General features: G+C 37.2%; 1 protein-coding gene across 1 annotated transcript in view; it reads left to right on the top strand.

Annotated features, from left to right (window-relative positions):
• The first annotated feature begins 8,574 nt into the window (after positions 1-8,574).
• Positions 8,575-20,919, top strand: part of Fgf10 (fibroblast growth factor 10) — an 81,602-nt gene continuing 69,257 nt past the window's right edge. The window contains exon 1 of the mRNA XM_026393626.2: positions 8,575-9,550. Coding sequence (XP_026249411.1) covers positions 9,220-9,550 — 331 coding nt within the window. The 5' untranslated portion in view covers positions 8,575-9,219. The remainder of the gene's footprint in view (positions 9,551-20,919) is intronic.

Here is a 20,919-nt window from a genome sequence, read left to right as displayed (position 1 = left end):
GGGTACCCAGGGCTTTGTTATGCATAGGACTGGGTCCAAATAAATATGAGACAAGTCCAGGCTCCATCTCTTGGGCAAATTACTGCACCTACCTGGACTCACACATACATACCTGAAGTCCCTGCCCCTTTCTATTCCTCCCCAGTCTTCTCAGACTGGAGAGCTATTCTTAAATGCTTAAATTTATTTAATAAATCAAATATTCATAGTCACCTTCCAATAAAAATGACCTCACTTCCTTTCTACTAAGAAATTCTTATATAAGGGTTATTTGTAACAGTCTAGATGTTGACCTCTAAAACAGAATCATGCATCAATTCACATAAATAGCACTTATATGGAATAGGCAAATGTTGAACAGGGCACCTGTTGTTTACATAAGCCTTTGAGGTTCTTAATTATTATTTTCCAATCATTCTCAAAGTATCTAGCAGGTTTTATTTTCCAAGGATTCAAAACAAAACTAAACTACTAACAAGAAATTCTTGAAGAATGTGTGTGTGTGTGTGTGAGTGTGTGTGTGTGTGTGTGTGTGTGTGCACATAACAAGATGAATAGGGCTATTTCCCACAATTAAGTTTCAAATTGCAGAGAGCATGAGAATAAAATATTTATCACATACATTTCCTATTTTTACCCACAGCACATAGAGATGAAATGGTAAAAATAACAGTTAGACAAATAAATAAATAAAACTAAGAAACCTTGCTCTCTAGGGCATTAATTTGTAGAAAGAATGTAGCCTAATTCACCCACAAGTGGGCATAACAACAGTGGTTAAGGAAAAATGAGTGTTTCTTTCTCACAATTTCTAAGGCTTTTTAATTCTGCCAGTAAAGTTGAAATATTAAATCAAAGTATCCTCAGCTTCACTGATAACTGAAAAAAGAATAAGAAAGGCAACATCTCCACTAACAGTACAGGCATGAGGAAGCCATTATAGATCCTTGAGCAGAAGTGCATTAGAAAATGGCATATTCTTGAATTCTTACCCCTAGCTAAGATTGAAGGGATTGAACAAGGCAGTCTCCATTTAGGGATGGCCCAGAATGTCCTCAGCCACAAGCCGTGATCTCTGCTATTCCAAGATGCTAGTTGGAATAAACCCTGAAAACGTTCTAAACATCATATGCAAAATGCTCCAGAGATTATGTAGTGTTCCCTTTTTCTCTCTCCCAGCCCCGAAGCCTCAGAAGTGGCCACTGTTATTCTTGGAAGTGGATTCTACCCTTTATGTGTGTTGAGGCTGAAACTTGCCATTCACTAGTCTAGCACATGCAGAACAGCTTGTCATGACCAGCCTGGCCTGCCCATTCAGCTCCCTTTGCCTTCCCAGGGCCCCACCCCCTTTACTTCTAAATTTTAAAGTAAGGACTATAGGACTAAGGGAATTTGAGTCCTTTCCAGCTACAGAGGTGCAATGTCTTATAACTGCTGAGGGTAATAAGTGAGAGGACAAATGAGAAAGCCTTGATTGGGGCTTTGTAGACTTGGGCTATATCTGTTTCTGTAAGAAATCATCTATCTATGAAATTTGTGGAACTGTCTGTACAATCACCAACTCACAAAATTATCTGTATATATGTTTCATCTTGAGATTTTTGGTACAATACTCAGCTTTTATGCCTAAAAGTACAATGCTGGGATGCCTGGTTCTCCATGTATAAAGAATTTTCTTTAGATACAAATAAAATGTCCAAACACTAGCCCTCAGTGAGCCCAAAAATAATAGCATTAATATTCCATAAGAGTGTTATACCAACCTATAACTAAAAATTAGTGTATTTTCACTCACAAAATAATGACTTTAAATATCAGCAAAAATTTTCATTAGGAAATATTTAAATTTTTTCATAGTAAGGTGAAAGGAAGAAAGCTAATTTTAATCTAGAGCTTCACTGTTTTCTATAAATGTGTCATTTGTGTGCATAATTTCTACTTTTCTGAGTTACTTTTCTGAAGGAATCCTTATAGATGTCTTTACTGGAATCCTTTTCATTTATGTAAAAGTATTTTATTGACCATTCAGCAGTCAAAATGATTGACGTTTTGATTTTGGACTTCAAAATCATTAGCTAAATAAAAAGCTCTGGAATAATCAATGAAAATACAATCCTAGATTTTATATTCCTTGAAGGCAGATGCCATGTGTCATTATCTTTTGTATAGTTCAGAGAATCCAGCATACCACCAGCAAGCATAAGATACTTTACAATGAACTTCATTTTAAGTTGCATTCCCCTGTTATTTTGTATATACACAAAATCATGAACTGGCTTACTTACTGTGGAAAAGGTATACTGCATTCTGCAGAGTGCTGACTAGAATAGAAATCATCCCAGTTAACTTTAATGAAGTTACCAGTTACAGAGGTGTGGGTACAGTTAAAAGGAACAGCAAGGGATAATATAGGTAAACCAGCAGTAGAGAGGAACCCTTATCTTTAAGCTCAAGCTTAAATGTCTAGAGGAGACCTGGAGTAGTTGTCACCCAGTGGGAAGTGTAGACCTGTAAGGATGCAGTTACTGTCAGAAGAGTAACGCTGAAACAAACAGGAGAAGAAGAAGAAATGCTGATCTTCTGAAGATTTATTGACAAAGCCAACTGCAAGTCATCTGTCAGAAGAGCACTGGTGAGGCATAGATGCCAGCTCAGCATTGAACAAAGATGGGGAGAAAATGGATCTGGGGATTAATCCAAGAAAAAACAGCATAACAAATGCTGCATTTACTCCAATGCAATATAATTTTTGTTGTTACTCATTCATAGAAAATATATATTTTTCACAAAGTCTATTAAACAGAAGCAAAAATAGGCAAATAGAGTAGTTACCAGATCAAATTATATTTGATAATACAGGTTTTAATAGTAGGAACAGAGGACAACAGATAGATTAGAGACCTTTTATTGGATATTAATTAAAATAATCAGATATAAAGCTTAAAATATGCACCCAGAAATCTGGGAGCAAAAGGAAAGGAAAGCAGGTGAGGATGAGCTGTCAGAAAAGTAGTGGCCAAAATCCCCACCTGTAGGAGATACTTGGAGTGAGTGACTGTAGAAGTTCACAACAGGAAAAGATGGAGTCTTGGTCCTTCCTGAAATCAGTTAGAAGTCACAACTCCTCTTAGCTCTTTTTGTAAAGAAGCACAATCAGAAAGAATTTCCAGGGGCTCTTCTTTTCCCTCCCAAATCTCTCCATCTGCTTTCTGGGTCCCAAGATATTCCTAGCTTGCCCATCATTAGTGACGAAGTGCCTAAACCATTCATTCATTTACGTATGCCTGAATGCTCTAGAGAGGTTAAGTTGTTCTCTCTTTTATTTATTGGTGAAAACATTCAGCACTCACAATGTCCAGCTAGCACGTAGTGAGTACTCAACAAGCATGACTTGAATAAAAACCAATTAATAGATGAAGAAATGAACACATTGAAAATGTCTGTTGTGGCAAAACACCAACACTTTAAAGAAAACATTATAATCTGCCAATTAATTCATAAACAAAAATAACTAATATCAGGTTTAAATTTTTGACATATGTAACAGGACTTAGAAACCTAGACGGCTTGAAATGGAAGGAGGCACCAATCTACAAAGGGACAGCTGGGAACACAGAAAACAAACAAAGCTCTTCAGAGACTTCACAACTTTGTCAAGAGAAGGTTCTGTTTACCATCAGTTGGGAGGGAATAAACAGCAGCTTGGTGGAAACATGTTTGCTATGTTTGGTACCAAGATGCAGAGTTCAGTTTCCAGGAATCTTGTTAATTTATTGTGAGTATATTGTCAACATTCTTATATAGATTTTTTTTTTCTTTCAAAAGATCTTTTTTATCCTCTTGGTCATATTTCCTTCTCAATAACATTTCATTGAGTCTGTTTGAAGGCGAGGGAAGAGAAAATTTACCTGGTTTCAAATTTTGAAAGAAATTATTTAAGAAATACATATGCTTTGAAAGATATCGCATTTTACGAAAACTTAATATTAGGAAACAGAAAATTGAATTCGAATTGTACATGTATTTTTCAAGAAAGTACCATCAACTTATAAATTCAGATTTTTTAAAAAAAATCCTTGAAGAATCCTGAAAATATGTGGTATGCATTGCTCTTTATGTATGTTCATTTTATATAAAATAACCCCATTTGCCAAACATACATCAGTATTTATTTTATTTTGACTAGTCAGCTGGTACTTAATAATTCTATACTACACTATTTTATTACTTTTCTCTGGCTAGTCTATTGCAGCAAAGATTGTTGGTTTTCTATAACTGAAGTCTAACCCTTCTTATCACATCCACTCTGGCATGTAAGACAGGGTGATGAGTAGCCAGTGATAAGGAGAAGAAGGAGGGAGAAAAGAGAAAACAGATAGGACAGGTGTTGCAAAAAATTAATGTCACAGCCTTGGGTCTGTCACTGGAGTTTAAAACTCTGCTCTGCCACCAAGTTGCCTGGACATCAGTTCATTCATCTACAAAATGCATCAGTTGGATTCAACTATAGGTTGAGCATCTCTAATCCAAAAATGCAAAGCACTTCAAAATCTCCAACTTTCTGGGCACCGACATGACATCACATCTGACCTCGTGTGATAGGTGGCAGTGAGAACGCACGCTCACTAAAACATTGAATAAAATTAGCTTCCAGCTATGTGCACAAGGTGTATATGAAACAATAATGAATTCCATGTTTAGACTTGGGTCTCATGCCCACGATATTCATTCTATATATGCAAATATTGAAAAATTCAAAAACTCTGAAATCCAAAACAGTACTGGTCCTAAGCATTTTGGTTAAGGGATGGTCAACCTGTATTGCTAAGATTACCACTGATTCTAAAGTACTGCACTATTGTCTGTGGAGATACACTTCTTTTCCTTTTACTTGAGGCCCCTAGTTTAAAAGTAGTAATAATCAGATATCCCTGTTTAATATGCCCCAAATAATACTATATTGTAACCTCATTATTAGACTCAGCCTGGGAAGAAAACGCGTCCTCACACTGACATCTCTTAAATCCAAATGGAAAAACATGCTGGGCACATACTCTTAAGGGCTGGCTGCACCACAGACTTCAAAAATGAGGCATGCGTATGTCCAAATTGTTGAACAGACTGACTGACTTTTGACCTGACTTAGCATTATTTGAAGCAGCTTACTGACACTGCCAATAACATTATAGATAATAGAACACAAATCTTGTAACTGAACCACAGATAATGCTGAGCAACATGAAGAATCCAGTAAATACATGTTTAAAGTGTAAACTGATCAAACAGAATAGCTACTGAAGGTTCTAGTAAGACACGCACAGATTGCCTTTTTTTATATATATATTCAAGAGGCACTTTTTAGGATTCGTAAATGGCTGCCATCACGGTCTTGCTTTAAAAAGCCTCAGTAGTTTCTCAAAATGTCACATTCACCAAAAGACCACATCTATTTCACTCAATAAAGATTTAGCCTAATATTACTGGGTATGTTAATAGCACCAAAAAAAAAAAAAGAGCATAGAATAAAGCATGCCTTCCAAGAGACTGGATAAAAGAGAAAAACAGCCTTTTAGAATCAGTAGGTACCACTCTAATCAGAAGCTTGTACTGTCCTTTTCAATCCTAGTAGAGAAACAATTAATAAAGGAACCCATTAAGACCTGATTATTGCTGCTAAAAAAAGGAAGGTAGAATTTCAGTCCTTTGAAGTAACTGAGAATGATTCAGGCCTCATTACAGAGATATAATCTACATTCATACATTTATGTTAGTGATTCAAATCTATTGGGAGAGATTGAATTCCGTTAAATAGTGCATCTTTCCTGTGGAACTTTTCTCAGGCTTTCTCGGGCTAACCTAAGAGGTGACCTAACAATGCAAAGTAGTGGGGTATTTAGGGATTCAACTGTGCTGTAAAAGAAAGGCTGTACAGAAGAGAAAAAGAAGAATGAGATATAATCTAAAAAGCTATGTCAGCTTTTCCATTGGGCTGTTTTGTAAAGGCCCTTCCTGTCATCACGCTGTGCAGAAGAGCAGGGAAAGGGCTCTAGAACTTTCAAACCCTGCACCTGCTGTAGCTATACTTGAATATGGAAGTTTGGACCATATTATTTTTCCCATTTTAGACAGGAAGAAAACAAATTTACAGCTAAAAGATCTGACTAACTTACATTGGAACAGAAAGTTGGTAAATGTGTGTGTGTGTGCCTGTGTGTGTGTGTAAGCAAGGGACAGACAGACTGGTTTTAGGTTATATTAAAATCTCAAGATGGTATCAAAAGTGTTGGTTTCTAGTGTAGAGAAACCCCAAAATAATAACTTCCTGTGCTTTTAAACTTTTCACTGCAGAATGTTTATTCTATGGTTTCATTAAACAATTTTTAAAAATGTTTAATTAGTTGTCAATTAGTTTAATTAGTTGTCAATTCAAATACTTGGATTCTTCTAAACTATTGGGCTGAAACTCAAATCCCTCAGAAACAGTATATTCTCTTATGCAAGTGTTTGCTCAGGTATTAAACTGTGAACTTGGAAATCAAAATTAGCATTGTGGATTCATTTTTCAATGTTCATGCTTTAATTAAAGAAGGACTTGTTTGACGTATGCTCTTTATTTACTCAACTTTCCAATTAATAGCTACAGAAATCAGAGCTAATTATATTAAACTTAAAAATCTGTGATGTTCACCACATTGTTGAAATTTTCTGAATAAGCATCTCAACGAGTTATAAATAATATAATCAAAACCCTTATTCTGATGTTAAATGTCTATTTCAAAGCTCTGAATGCACAGGAAAATATAAGAGCATGCATGTAAAGGCATTTTCCACTCACTAAACAACAAAGTTGGGCAATCATATTTAATGACCTTCTCTAATGCTAAATTCATTTGTATTTTCTCCAGTTCGCAATAAAGATTGAGGCCAAATGCACATTTTAGGGATTCTGGCTTTTGTATACAAGCTCTTCTGATTAGTTCCTTCCAAATTACCGCTGTAGTTGTTGAACTCCCAAGTTCACCTTGAAATATTTCCATTTTAGGTTGGCAGTCTACTGGGTTAAAATATATGAAATTGCCAGTTTTGTAGTGGAAAGCAGTAAAATATTGGCAATTCATATGCCTCAACAAAACACAGGATCCAACTGCCTGACATAACATACTAATACATATTAAAACATTCCATACAGTCAAACTTTCCCTACTTTAGAGGATTTCTTAAACAAGTGGTCCTCTAGGAACTGTCTCTTACTCAGATGGGAGTGGATTATCACAGTATAATCTTCCTTATGCCTTTTTACTCTTGGCAAAATCTCCCTAACCTTGGACTTAATTCTGTCTGTACCTGGGCTATGTACTAGTTTCTGTGAGCAATGGGAGAGCTGGGGAGTAGTGTGTGGAAGAGTGAGAAGAGAGGAAGACTGGCAGTGCAGTTAATGTCGCAAAATAAAGCCCTTTAAACATTAAATTTGAAGATTTAAGAAAATGCCCCCATTATGGCCAAGTGCAAAGGAAATTGCATAGAACAGAAAACAGCAGAGTCTTCGGCCAAATTGTATGGTAAAAATCTTTGCGATCTCCATAAAGTGCGTTCGCTTTGAAGTGCACGCGTGATTCAGTAAAGGACTCATGTTAGCCATTAGAAATCGGTCATTTGGGTCCTTGATTTCATTTGCTCCAAGAGAGAGGAGACTTTTAAGAGTGACGATAAATCTCCCTGAGCTTAAAAGGCAAAGAGGGCCAAAGTGTGAACTTTTTACTTCGGCAACGGAAGCGAGAAATCAGTAATTCATTAAAGCGGAGACCTCCTTGGAGCTGGCAGAAGAGGAGGAAAGGAAGCTAATTAGGTCTCCTTTTTCTGTGCTCGCTCCGACCAGTTCATCATCTGCTGTTTGGGAGGGTTTATCCTCAGCATCTTCAGCTCTCTCCCCAGCCCTCCCCCCTTCGGGGATAGAAAGAAGAAGAAAAGAAAAAAAAAAAAAGAAAGAAAGAAAAAGCCTAGCACCAGGTGGCTCTCAAGTATTTCACTGCCAAAAGAAGAAGGGGGGCGGGTGGGATTCTACGCTGGAAAACAAGTGAGAAAGGGGCTCCCCAGAGGGGATTGGATCGGGCTGCAAGACAGCAAAACTCGGAAAGCGTGAGGACATCCAGCAGCAGCCGCCAGCGGTGCGAGCACAGGACGCCCTCGCAGCAATTAGCGGGAGCTGGAGGCGTCCGCGGAGGCTGCGCCGGCGGCGGCGGCGCGGAAAGGACCCGACAGCCCCCGAGCTCCGTGCAAAGGCATCGCGCTCTCTTCTCGCTCCCCTGCTCTCCCCCCTTTCGGCCCCTTCCTCCCTCCCTCTCCCTGGCGTTCCCAGCAGCCGAGGGTTTCAGATGTCCCACCGCCGTTTGACCCCCTCCCCCCGCTTCTCCACCCCTGCAAATGAGGTTTGACCAGCAGAGGCAGAGCCCACCTCTGGCATTCACTGACATTTAGACTCCGGGCTTCAACCTGTTTACAAGCGGGCTTTCCAAAGGAAGGGGGGTGGAGGAGAGGGCCAAACCAAACACCAGCCGCCACCCCCCCCCCCACGCACCCACCCCAAACAAGAAGTGACTTTCTGGAGGCTTCAAATCAACAGGCACCACCAAAAAGAGAAAGGAAGAGGGAGAAGAAAACAGCGACCCTGCAGCTGCCTCCCGTTCTGACAGCCCCGAAGGGACACACTTTTAGAAGTGGCCAGCAGGCTGGGACTCCGCAGAAAGGGCTCAGAAGGTGCCAACCGCAGAGGAGCGCAGCTATCGCCTCCGACCCCTCACCCCACCCTCTTTGGGTTTTGTTCACCGCACTGTCATCTGTTTTTCAGACCCTGGTTGTATCTAACATGGTGAAGAAAGGAGTGAAGAAGAGAACAAAGTAACTCCTGGGGGAGCGGGGAGCTGTGGTGACCAACACCACCACCGCCACCACCAGCTCCTGCTGCCGCGGCCACCCACGTCCACCATTCACCCGGAGACTCTAGAGGCGCAGGCAGCGGATCCGAGAGCGGAGCCAGGAGAGGCAGCCGGCCCTTCCGAGGAGTTATGGATGTTGGTGCATTCACTTCTGACCAGATCCGCGCCCAGAGGGAGCTAACCAGCAGCCACCACCTCCAGCTGTCTCCTCGCCTTGCACCGGGTCTTACCCTTCCAGTATGTTCCTTCTGATGAGACAATTTCCAGTGCCGAGAGTTTCAGTACAATGTGGAAATGGATACTGACACATTGTGCCTCAGCCTTTCCCCACCTGCCTGGCTGCTGCTGCTGCTTCTTGTTGCTGTTATTGGTGTCTTCCGTCCCTGTCACCTGCCAAGCTCTTGGTCAGGACATGGTGTCACCAGAGGCCACCAACTCTTCTTCCTCCTCTTCTTCCTCCTCCTCCTCCCCTTCCAGTGCGGGGAGGCATGTGCGGAGCTACAATCACCTCCAGGGAGATGTCCGCTGGAGAAAGCTATTCTCTTTCACCAAGTACTTTCTCAAGATTGAGAAGAACGGGAAGGTCAGCGGTACCAAGAAGGAGAACTGCCCGTACAGTAAGTAACAAATGCGTGCTCCCCTCCTTCCAATTATCCACCCCCCCCACCCCACACGGGGGGAAAATCTGTTCCAGATGTGGCCAACTAAATATTTACGTCCCCAACCCCTGTAAAATGATTAAGTGGAATACTTTCACACTAAATCACCCCCCCCTCCCATGTATACATTGTGCTGCTGCATCCCCTCCCCTGGGCGCGCTCCCTCTACAACCCCCACCCCTTGCCACCCTATCCGCCCCTTCTCTCTAATTTGTCACTAGCGGGACCACGCAGGGCGCCTGAGAGTTGTTGTAGCACCTAGATGCCCCTTTCTGTCCTCAGTGCCTTCCCCACCTCACCCAAGTCCCCTTTCCCTCCCGTCTGGAAGTGGCTCAAGTAAACACATTTTGTTTCCTTTCCCTGGCAATCTTAAGAGTTTTGGGACAGGCTTCTCAAGCTGAAAATAATTATCCTCTGTCAATTATAGGGGTTTATGGGAACTTTATTTAAGAAAGAAAAGTCACTTCCACTCTCTCCCTACCCCTCTCCCTTTGACCCACCACCTTTAGATAGGAGCAAAAAGCCCTTTTCTGGTTTTGATTTTTTTCCCCCTTTTGGGTTCCTCTTGTTGGTTTTTGGGTGATTGCAGTCCATGAAGTTAGTTTTTCAGGCACCACCGCTGCTATTTGTCTTCTGCCTGCCTTCTCTATTGGTAACATGATGCTCATGTCTGCATTGTCAACAGCATATGCGCTGCTTTGTGGTGTCCTGTTGTACTGTTTCTTCTGAAACCTCTCATATTGCAGAGCCATACTACTACAGCATTGTAAACATCTGGGACTGGATTCACACAGACCTCACACAAATTTCATTGTCATTCTTTTATTTTCAAAGTAAAAGTCATAAGTCTGTTTCCATGGCTATAGTTTATCCCATAGAGTGATCTTTTCTTCTCTGATTCTGCGTGGGATCCTTAGATTTCTTTCTTTCCTTTTTCTTTCTCTTTCTTTCCCTCTTTCTTTATTGCAGGGGTGTGGGAAGGATGGGGGAGGGAGAATGAAGAGAGAAGGGGTGGATATTGTGTCTCTTCTTGAATCAATCCAGCCAAGCCAGATTACTCTGTTGGCTTCCTTTCCTACTTACTTTCAAGTGGTGAGACTTATTCATCCTCTATTGATTGTTATTTGAAAGGATCCCAAGGCTATGTAATGGCACACTGAAGACAGTAGACAATGACATTTAAACATCTTTAATGACCATTTAGCTTTATCTCAATGGTAAATTCCAAGTCACCTTTCAAGAGGACCTTTTTGTGTTTAATAGTTTGGGAATTCTAAGCACACATTTGTCAGTTAACTTAAATACATGGGTCACACATTTCAAGATCTCTTGGCACAGAAAGTACCAGCTACTGATGCAAATGACAGTGGACCAGGATTTAACATTTTATTTTTAAATAAAGAGTTACATGAGTTAAGACTTAGTTTTCTCCCTCTAGGTCTCATACATATTCAACATAAATCCTGTTTCTCCTCAAGTACGGCTTCTATTTTCTAAAACCAGAAATATGTTTACAAGTAATAAAATATTTTTAAAGTATTTTTCATTTTGACTCAACAAAAGTAGCTGAGTAATGTCATTAATGATGATTGTTTTTGCTTGAAAGTCATTTGTTATCTGAATTTCCTAGATACTATGTATGATTTTATAGTTATTGACTAAAAATACAGTATTTTTGTTTACTTCTGAAGCAAAATAATGTGGTGGCATCCAGTTAAGAGGATGGGGAAGAAGCTATCTAACCAAACACAGGGTTGGACAGAGTGAGTTGAGGATTTTTTTTTTTCCTAAATTCCAATGGACTGAATTTCTATGTATTTTTGGCTCATGGGGGAGAACTCAAAGAAATAAAATTTCAGAGTGTTTACCTTGAGCAAGCTTTCTTCTTTCTTAAAAAAATGATAATAACTTTATTTGCCCTTGCTATGTTTTAATTGTCTTTATGACGTGATGCTAAGAAAACTACATTATTTTTATTTTATTCAAGTTACATTTCTATTATCAAAAATAGTAGGTAATCCTGAGAGGTAAACTATTTTGTAAAATGATTTCCACAAATAAATTGAATTTTATTTTTACAGTATGGACTCTCTGGACAGAGAAAAGTTTATAACATTTATTATATAAACAAGCATGGCAAATTTTTATCCTACCTGTACAAAATATACTGACACCTCTCCTGAATGATTGTGTACTAATTACTAATCATTCTTTTTTGAAAAATAATAAGCTAAATATTAAATAGTAACAGTTTTAATTAATGTTTAAAAGTAAAAGGGGAGGGATTATACTTCTAAATATTGACAAACTATAAATAATTCAAGCTTTCCAAGATCTTGTGTGTCAAAACCTAGCAAGTAAAAGGTACAGGTTGAAAAAGCCTTAATTTCACATGTGGTCCGCTAATCAGAATGCTGCTACAATTTCCAGCTGGACTGATTCAGCTGAACTACATGGTATCATTAAGATATTGTCTAAATGTTGCATAATTACATGTGAACAAACTTTTGCCATGCCCACAGGGAAGCCAGTCAGTCAGCCTGTTAAATATTAGGATATCTAACCCCTGAAGAGTGTCAGTTCCTTGTCCAAAAACCACATTTCAGTAACATTTTCCTAAACAAGTTATTAATTATCTCAATACACAATGCTCTTCTTTTGAGGTTTGCTTATTTGAAGATAATTTTTTTTGGTTATTTTTGACCCTAGTATTATTGTTACTAAAATACAGTAACAGCTTATCTAAGAGGTTATATGTTTGTGATGTCCTGGGTAATTAAACAACTATTTTACTGGCTTTTTGCCAGTAAAATGGTAACAAAAGGGAAATAAGGAAACCACCCAGAAGTATTGCAAAATCATTTTTAACTTGTATCTCCAAAGCTAGTTCCCAGAAATTTGATGGTTCTAAAAATACTATGTGTGCTAAGGAAACTCCTCTCTATTTGGGTGAATATTATAATTTCTTTTCTTAGGAGGGGATGTAGTTTTGCTCTTTACCATTTTATGGGAGTAGAAAAAGAGAGCAGAAATGAATTGTTTCTCCTTCTAGAAGTCTGAGAAAGCTTGAATAATTTAGAATAGCTGTGGTGTATCTGTCACTAGATATGTGCAGGCTCATTTAGGTTTTGGTTTATCATTCTTTACATCTAGAGCTTTGCCCTTGAAACATTACCACTCAGATCCAGGTCTGGCCTTCTGGAAAGGCTGCATACAGCTGTTAGGTACCCTTGCAACTGGGAATGACTGCCTTCTTTCTTAATATAAGGAAAACAGCTGTGAGCTGCTCTCATAGTTGTCACTTGAAGAAAAGAGGGATCTAGTGAAAGGAAAATGTATCTCCAAACTTGAGACAACTAAGAATGGATATACCCCAAACAGCCCAGAGCTTATGTACTTTTCTGAGAAAAAGGTATGGGAGACAATAGAGAAATTAATATGACCTGAGTATGTGGTAGGTGCCCCATCTCTTTAAACACATATTTCATTTAATAATTTTAATAGTCTGAGGATATAGATATAACTGTCCATATTTTTCAAACATGAAAACTAAAGTAGGAAAAAGTAAATTGTCCAAGGTTAATCATCTAGAAATTGACAGAACCAGAATATAAGCCTAAGCCTATATGCTTATCTGTCCATATACACTATTCCTCTCTGCTCCCTGCAACATTAATATTGATTTATTAGATCTAGCCCACATCTCAAAAAAAACATATTAGACAAAATTTTACTTGCTTTTTGCTGTGAGCTCTAGTAGTTTTTAAAATTAAATTGGAATGAAAGTAAAATAACAGTAGAACAGAAACAAATATGTTAAAGATAACCATTGCAGGTACCCACATGATTACAGGCGATATTAGTGCACGGTCTCGTGAAGTCGATCTCTTAATGCTGTATTTGGGAATACAGTTGCTTCTGGACACACATAAGGTACACATGCATCAATCTCACTTATGTTAACAGAGGTCATTAGGAATACATGACTATTTAAGAAAAATCTATGAATGTCATTTTGTATAGTAATTGTTTACAGCTGAGGGCCAAATGTTTAATTGTTCCCATGTGTAATAAAATAATATGATTGTAAATACCTGTGGGAAATTGGGTTGTTGCATGAACTTCTATTATATGACTCTAAGAAGGGCAACACATTGAGACCCAAAGCTACTTATCTGAAGAATGCTTTTAAAATGAGTCTGCAAATCAAAAAGATACTTCAGAACATAAAAAATAATAGATTTTGTCTAGGATTAATCGTTCATATTGTTATGTTCTGATCAGGATTACAGCTTATTTTAGGAAATTTAATAAAGTATAAGACAATTAATAGCTGAGGAAAGTAGGGACTCTGATATTGTTTCCTAACAAATACACCAGAGTTTTCTGGAAAAAAACTCAAAGACAATTTATGGCTTCCATTGGTGTCTTATTTAAGTTGTAGCTGTTTCTATAATTTGGTTGCATAATTTATAACCGGCAGCATTTAATCATGAGCATCAAGGATTTATGAAGGTAGAAGGCACTGTATTTAATGTTTACATGACACTGTCCTGTTACCTTTACTGCATTCCTACCATATGGACCCTCCGCTTTGATGGCTTTATCATAAATCCATTAAAAATGCACAATTCAAGAGAGTTTCCTCTTCATAAACCTGATTTATAACCACCTATTGAAGAAATCCAAGAAAACAGTTGGCAGAAATTACGTGCCAGTATTGGAATAGAAAAATTCAGAGACACTAGTTTCTATGTCTTCAGTGTTCAGTAAACTATGACTCAAAGGTATGGACCACTCTTTAAAAGCAGGTATTTTCAAAAATGATGTTTAAACATAGAATTGAAAGAGGAGGAGGAGGAGGAGAAGTTGTGTCTTGTAAAATCAAAGAAACTCCATTGTATGAATATTTTTCTACATTATTACTATCCAGTTTAGAGCAAAATGTCTTATTTCAGTGCACTTCCTTAGAATTTAAAGAACTTATGGTAGACATGAATGACACTTTAAATTCCTGTACAATTACCTTAATGTTCAGAGGCAAACCCCATTTATTACCCAAACGTCTAACTTTCCACAAGCCAAAAGTTGGGAAAAAGTTGATAGCTCATTTGAAATGGAACTAATGTTCCTCACATTTATGGGCTGCCTATGAATATCCACATCTTTCCTAAGCCTTAAATGTCTGTAAGCTTATCCAAAATTGTAGTACAAATTATATTTTTTTATTATGCTTCAGAAGGAATAGTAATACATGTGTATTAGTTCAAAGTGATTTAATCTATCTTAATATTAATTCTGTGAACTTTGCAATGAAGAGTATTTCAGATGACAGTTTTAGTATTACTGTTACAACATTTGTCAACATTAATAGTTGATGTTTGCTTAATATAAGTAAGTAAAATATTAGCATTTCCCTTCTAGAAACTAAAGAGCCTCTTTTAACTTTGCAGTCATATGGAATATAAGATTCATGTTCATGTGATGTTAATACAGTTTTATCACAGTCTAGAGATGAAATGAATCTTATTATGTCTCAAGTTCTTTATGCAAAAGTGTCTTAATCTTTCATATTATATTGCAAGGTTAAGATCTTTTACATTTGCCATTTGATAGTGGTATTCGTGACTTAGTTTTGCAGATTTAAAATATTTACTTTTTGTAATTGGCACTCTTTTCTCAATGCATGTTACCTTTACCTGTGCCAGTCAGTAGTATAAAAAAGAATAACCTAGAAATATGTCTTTTAAATTGGTTAATGGAAGTATACTCACATCTTAGGACATCCCCAGTGACACTGATACTGAATTAATGAATCTGAAATTTTGTTATTTTTCAGAATCAGTTTGAAACCAGTGCTTAATTTGTATAGATTTTTTCACAAAGAGAAAGTTTTAAGCTATCTAAAAGGGAGCCAGGTCACCCACAAAATAATGGCCTGAAGTGCTCCCTTGCTTTTAAATCAGGTCAGTTGTGTTCTTTCTTTGAACACTGTGTTCTAATTGGAACAATAAATCAAAGAAGACACTCAGAGTAGATTCCCATGTAAGGTGGACAACTGGACAGTGACTTTTTACTGCTGCTAACACGTGCATCCAATTACCATTTGATAGATTCATAGTGCTGGCAGTAAAGCATTGCCTTATTTTATAGTTCACCTAATAATTCTTCAACCTAAATCTGTCTACCTTTGCCTATACCTAATCTGTCAGTATGTGTGTTATCATTAATGAGGAATTTTTGAATGTTTGGCACCCTTCCTACAATGAGTGATGTCACTGAGATGTTAATGAATCATCTAAAGAAACCTAATAGATAGCAAAATATTGATTAAGTTGAAGTATGCCAAACTCCAAATGATTGTCAACTCAACAAACTTAATAATTTCACTGCAACTCTAATCTAACTCTGAAGTGTAGGTCAACTGCAAGAGTAAGAACTTTTTAAAAAGACATTTTTGTGTTTTGTTTTTTTATAATTGTTACTTTCTTCCCAGGACCTTGTTAAAATGCTTTAACTGATAAACATACATCCTTATTTTATTCTTATCCTTTCTTGAGGCCTTACCCCTGTGTTGGGCATAACTTGACATCTTCAAATTGTTTTCACAATTTAAGGCTCTATTAATTCTTTCTAGTAGTTTGGTTTTTGAGACTGTGTGACAACTGTACTTTAGTGGCCTTGTGATTCTCTATAACTTTATCACCTTTTAACCACTTTGTTATTTTTATTGTCCCCTCACTTCTTTGAGGCCAAGAAAAGTCTTTCATTAGTATTATGTAGCACCCCAGGTGATACTCAGGGCCAGAGATCTAGATTGTTTTGCATGTGTAGCATCTAAAAAAGATAATTTGTATTCTGGGTCTAAAAATCTTCCAATAATTCAAATTCAACACTTTCCATCAGAAACTTTTTCTCATTTTGAATCTCCAATAATTTCTTCCTTTCCCCAGTCTCTAGACTAGTTTCTTCTAAAGAAGTTCTGCCTCTAGGGAAGTGGCAAAACCCTGCTGAAAATGAATAGGACCGGACCTGTATCTAGGTCCCCAATCTGCATTTTTCTTCCAGGTTAAATTCTGTTTCCAATGGCTCTTCCTAAAGATTCATTGTATCTTTCTTTTAAGCTCATGCATCACTTACTAGCTACTTTGTCATTTTCCTTACCTTTTTGCCTTTTTCTGAACTCTTATGAAAGAAAGTGAAGATGAATTAGAAAATCTAATGATAATCTTTCTTCTACTTTAGTAATAGATGAATGCAGACTTGGAGGTCTTTGACATTCCCAACTTTCAGAATATCATGAAGATTATCAAGCTTTTCTGTATGCCCTGCCAAATGAATGTAGCATTTTAAAACAAAACACACAGTCTCTTAATACTGGTTAGCCATTGCTAAGAAGTACAAAACATACATCCATATGTACTACAGGTTGACCAAATATAGAAATGTAAGTGTCTTTTATTTTTAGGTAATTTACTTGTTTATTCATTTTAAAAGAGTATACAAGCATCTTTTCATTGCTTAGTGCAGTACAAAACACTAGGAAGATCAGTATATATTTTCACCCTAAACCACTTTTGCTCTAGTAGAGGAGATGGAGTATTTTTTAAGGATAAATGATAAAAAGTTAATAATTAAAAAATCAGAAATTGGGGACAGATTTTTCTTCCCAAACTCCCTTCCATTCTTATTCCATTATTTTCTTTCTTTCCATTCTTTTTTTAACCTGTTCAGGGTTTCATGGTAAGTTTACTAAAAAGATCTTCAGCTTTGTGATGGTATGTCTTCATTAGGCATATTTTTAAACAGGAGTTAGAATCTGGACAAATAAGTATGATTATTCTTTCATGCTTCTTCCAAGAAAGAACCTTTTGGGACTGATTGGTGAGTTAGATTTATTTTTATTATACACAGAAACTGGATATTTACATATACTGAATTTATCTATTACTATAACAATGATTCAATTTTAAAACCTTTTAAAATTGTTTTCAAATTTTAAGTAACTGATTGACCAATAGATTTATTTAAAAGAAGAATTCATATTCGGTCTTATGGGGAAAATGGAAACACACGACCCTGATTTACATTCTTCATTTTTCAGTGTAGATATTTTTGTGATGGTAGTAATAGCAGAAATTATTATATTCCTTGCACATTTTGGAGGGTTATCTCTGTTAAAAAGTGTGATTTCATAAATATGGGGGCAAAAGTGCTGAGGATGTCAATCAAATTATAGTATAAAATCTCAATGAACAAAAATACAGGAGTTTTTAAAACCTCAAAAATATTGACATATACAAAGCAAGAAAGATAGTAAAGTACACATAATGAAAATATTAGAATCCAGAGGCAAAGCAGAAAAGCAGAAGGTACCATAACTCATTTAGACTTACACTGTGCAAGGAGGAGAGACTCTGCTGGAGTGATAAAGACAAGGGTTTTGAAATCCCAGGAAGAAGAGCAGGCTAATGAGGAGCATTGCAAAAGGACTGACAGGGCAAGAAAGGTGTGAGGGAAACATAATCCAAGTCCTGGGATTCGACTGGATGTTAAATTAACTGAAATGAGAACTTGTGATCTAAGAGGAATCCCACAGAAGTAATCGCAGCCAGGTATCAAAGTAAGGAAGGCTCAGGCCCAGATCCTGCTAAAGAGACTATGTGATGGAGTGATGGAAAGTGTGGGCTTTGATTACAAGTGATTATATATATGGGCTGGAAGTGAGGGTTGGCTTTGAAGCCAAAGACCTGGATGCAGACTGCAAGACAAGAGGGCATAGGTTTGGGCAAGCCATTATTAGTAACACTGAGATATTGACAAGAGCCGCCTCTTTCCCACGTGGTAGACTAAATGAGATCATTGACCCCTTAACTCATTCGACAGACAGGTGAGTGCCTCCTTTTTGTCAGTTACTATGTGAGGCACTGGGTAGAAACACTATTGGAAAATGTCAGCCTTTCTGCTCTCATAGAGTTTACAATCCTAATTCAGTGTTAAAAAAAAAACATAAAAACATAAGCAAATCAAGAGATATATTATGAAAAACTGAGGCACGGGCTATGGAAGAAACAAGCAGGATGCCTTAACAGTTCTGAAGCTTGGGGACAAGAGTAGAGGCCTGATTCTTCAAGAGACTGGTAGCACATATTTGAAGATTGAAGGGTAGCTTGACAAGAGAGCAAGAAACTGAAAATATGAATAGAAGATAAAAAAAATGTCTTTAAGGACACAAGTTATGAAAACAAAAGAAAAAACTATAGCAACAATATAGGTAACAATATAGGTAAGACTTGAAAAAAGTTATAGGAAGAAAAGCAAAAAGAAAAAGTGTAAACATAATTATTAAACATGTCAAACCACATATTTAATTTCAAATTATGACACAGTTTTAAACTGTGATTATTACCAATGTTCAACTTTCAGTAAACCTCTAGTTATTTATTGTTGCTCATCCCATGATTGACCTTTGTGGCTGCAACCCTCACAGGATTTGCCGTCTGGATTAGAGACAGGAGATGTTACAGGGAGCTGGAACTGGAAGATCATATAAGGCAGTTTATAGTCAATGCTAACAAACTAGGCAGGATTTAAATAAACAGCAATCTCTATCTGAGCGAGTGATGGATAACATCAGGAGGTCACACTGAGGAGAAAAGATTCCAGCTAGACATAGATGAGTAAATATTCCAAGAGAAGGCACAGAAGCATGTGGGTGCAGAGCCAGACAAGAAGATTTCAGTTAACTGGGCAGACCAATGGGTGGAACCATTTGCATGATGGTCGGCATGCAAAATAAAGGTACTAGTACATGCTACCAGGAGCAGGCAGACATCTCTACATCTGTGAACATAAGATTTCTGGCAAAAGCTTGCATTAACATTTTGTTTAAAACCAACCTTCTTCATTTTTATTATTAGCACTTTACTTTTTAAAGTAAAGGAAAAAGAAAGCACAGGACTACTTGGAAAAAATCTATGCTGCTATAATAGACATAATCTAAATATGGTACATAGCAAAAGTTGTAGCTTGATTTTTTTAATATTTCTTTTTCAGTTTTTCGGTGGAAACAACATCTTTATTTTATTTTTATGTGGTGCTGAGGATAGAACCCAGTGCCCAGCACATGCCAGGCTAGCGAGTTACCTCTTGAGCCACATCCCCAGTCCTTGTAGCTTGATTTTTTAAAAAAAGTTTACAGAACTAATTTCATACTAGGGCCATGAAAAAGATGTAATTCTTTAGATCTTTACTACATCCTTACTATTCCTTATTTGCCAAGTGATCACTACTTTAAAATTTAAAGTGTTCTCTACCTAAAAATTGCTTATTATGTTAATATCACTGGGAAGGGACTATGTAATTTCTGGAAGATTCCAAAAGGGAACTACTAAGGCATCAATAGCCACCTGATCCAGTTCTGTATTTGTTCTTGTCATTATTATTCTAGATTGTCTTAGATTTACTTGATTTAATTGATAAGGAAAAGAAGTCAAGTAGACAGTAGACTGAAGTTTTATTGTTTTTTCTTACAGAAGAGTATAGTTAAGTAGTTTTTAAAGAAACTAGGAGCAGGATTCTGACTATATATATATATATATATATATATATATATATATATATATACACATTCACTAATGAGAACTTGAGCTCTGGAGTCAGACTTCTTGGTGGAGAATCTGAATTCTAAAACCTCATAGCCATGTGACTTTGGGCAAGTTACCCCCCAGATCTTGGTTTTCACATCTAAGTAAAGATAATAATATCATCTGCCTCGTCATTGCTGGGAAGATGAGTTCATGAATGTACAAATGAGACCATAAATGGAAAATTGTAAATATAGGACTTGGCACATTTTCAGAGTCAAAACTGTTAGCTGTCATTACTCTTTCTTATGATGACTCTCTTGTTAATTATCCCATTATCTGAAAAGATTCCCTAGATTAGGGAATAGTTTTATTTATTTATTTATTTTTTTAAGAGAGAGAGAGAGAGAGAATTTTTTAATATTTATTTTTTAGTATTCGGTGGACCCAACATCTTTGTTTGTATGTGGTGCTAAGGATCGAACCCGGGCTGCACCCATGCCAGGCGAGCGCGCTACCGCTTGAGCCACATCCCCAGCCCCAGGGAATAGTTTTAAAACCTTAAACAGAAAATTGATAATATGCCACCTAAATGTATAGCTTACAAAACATTTTTTAATATTTTCATCAATTTATCCTCAGAAAATACTATATTATGAGTAAGATAATCATCATTACCTTTCCACATTTACATGAGAAAACTGAGCCTGAAAGTTAATAGCGCCAGACTGAAGTTACATA

The sequence above is a fragment of the Urocitellus parryii genome, chromosome 1, assembly GCF_045843805.1.
Source record: "Urocitellus parryii isolate mUroPar1 chromosome 1, mUroPar1.hap1, whole genome shotgun sequence".
Taxonomy (NCBI): domain Eukaryota; kingdom Metazoa; phylum Chordata; class Mammalia; order Rodentia; family Sciuridae; genus Urocitellus; species Urocitellus parryii.
This window is presented reverse-complemented; position numbering and strand designations above follow the sequence as displayed.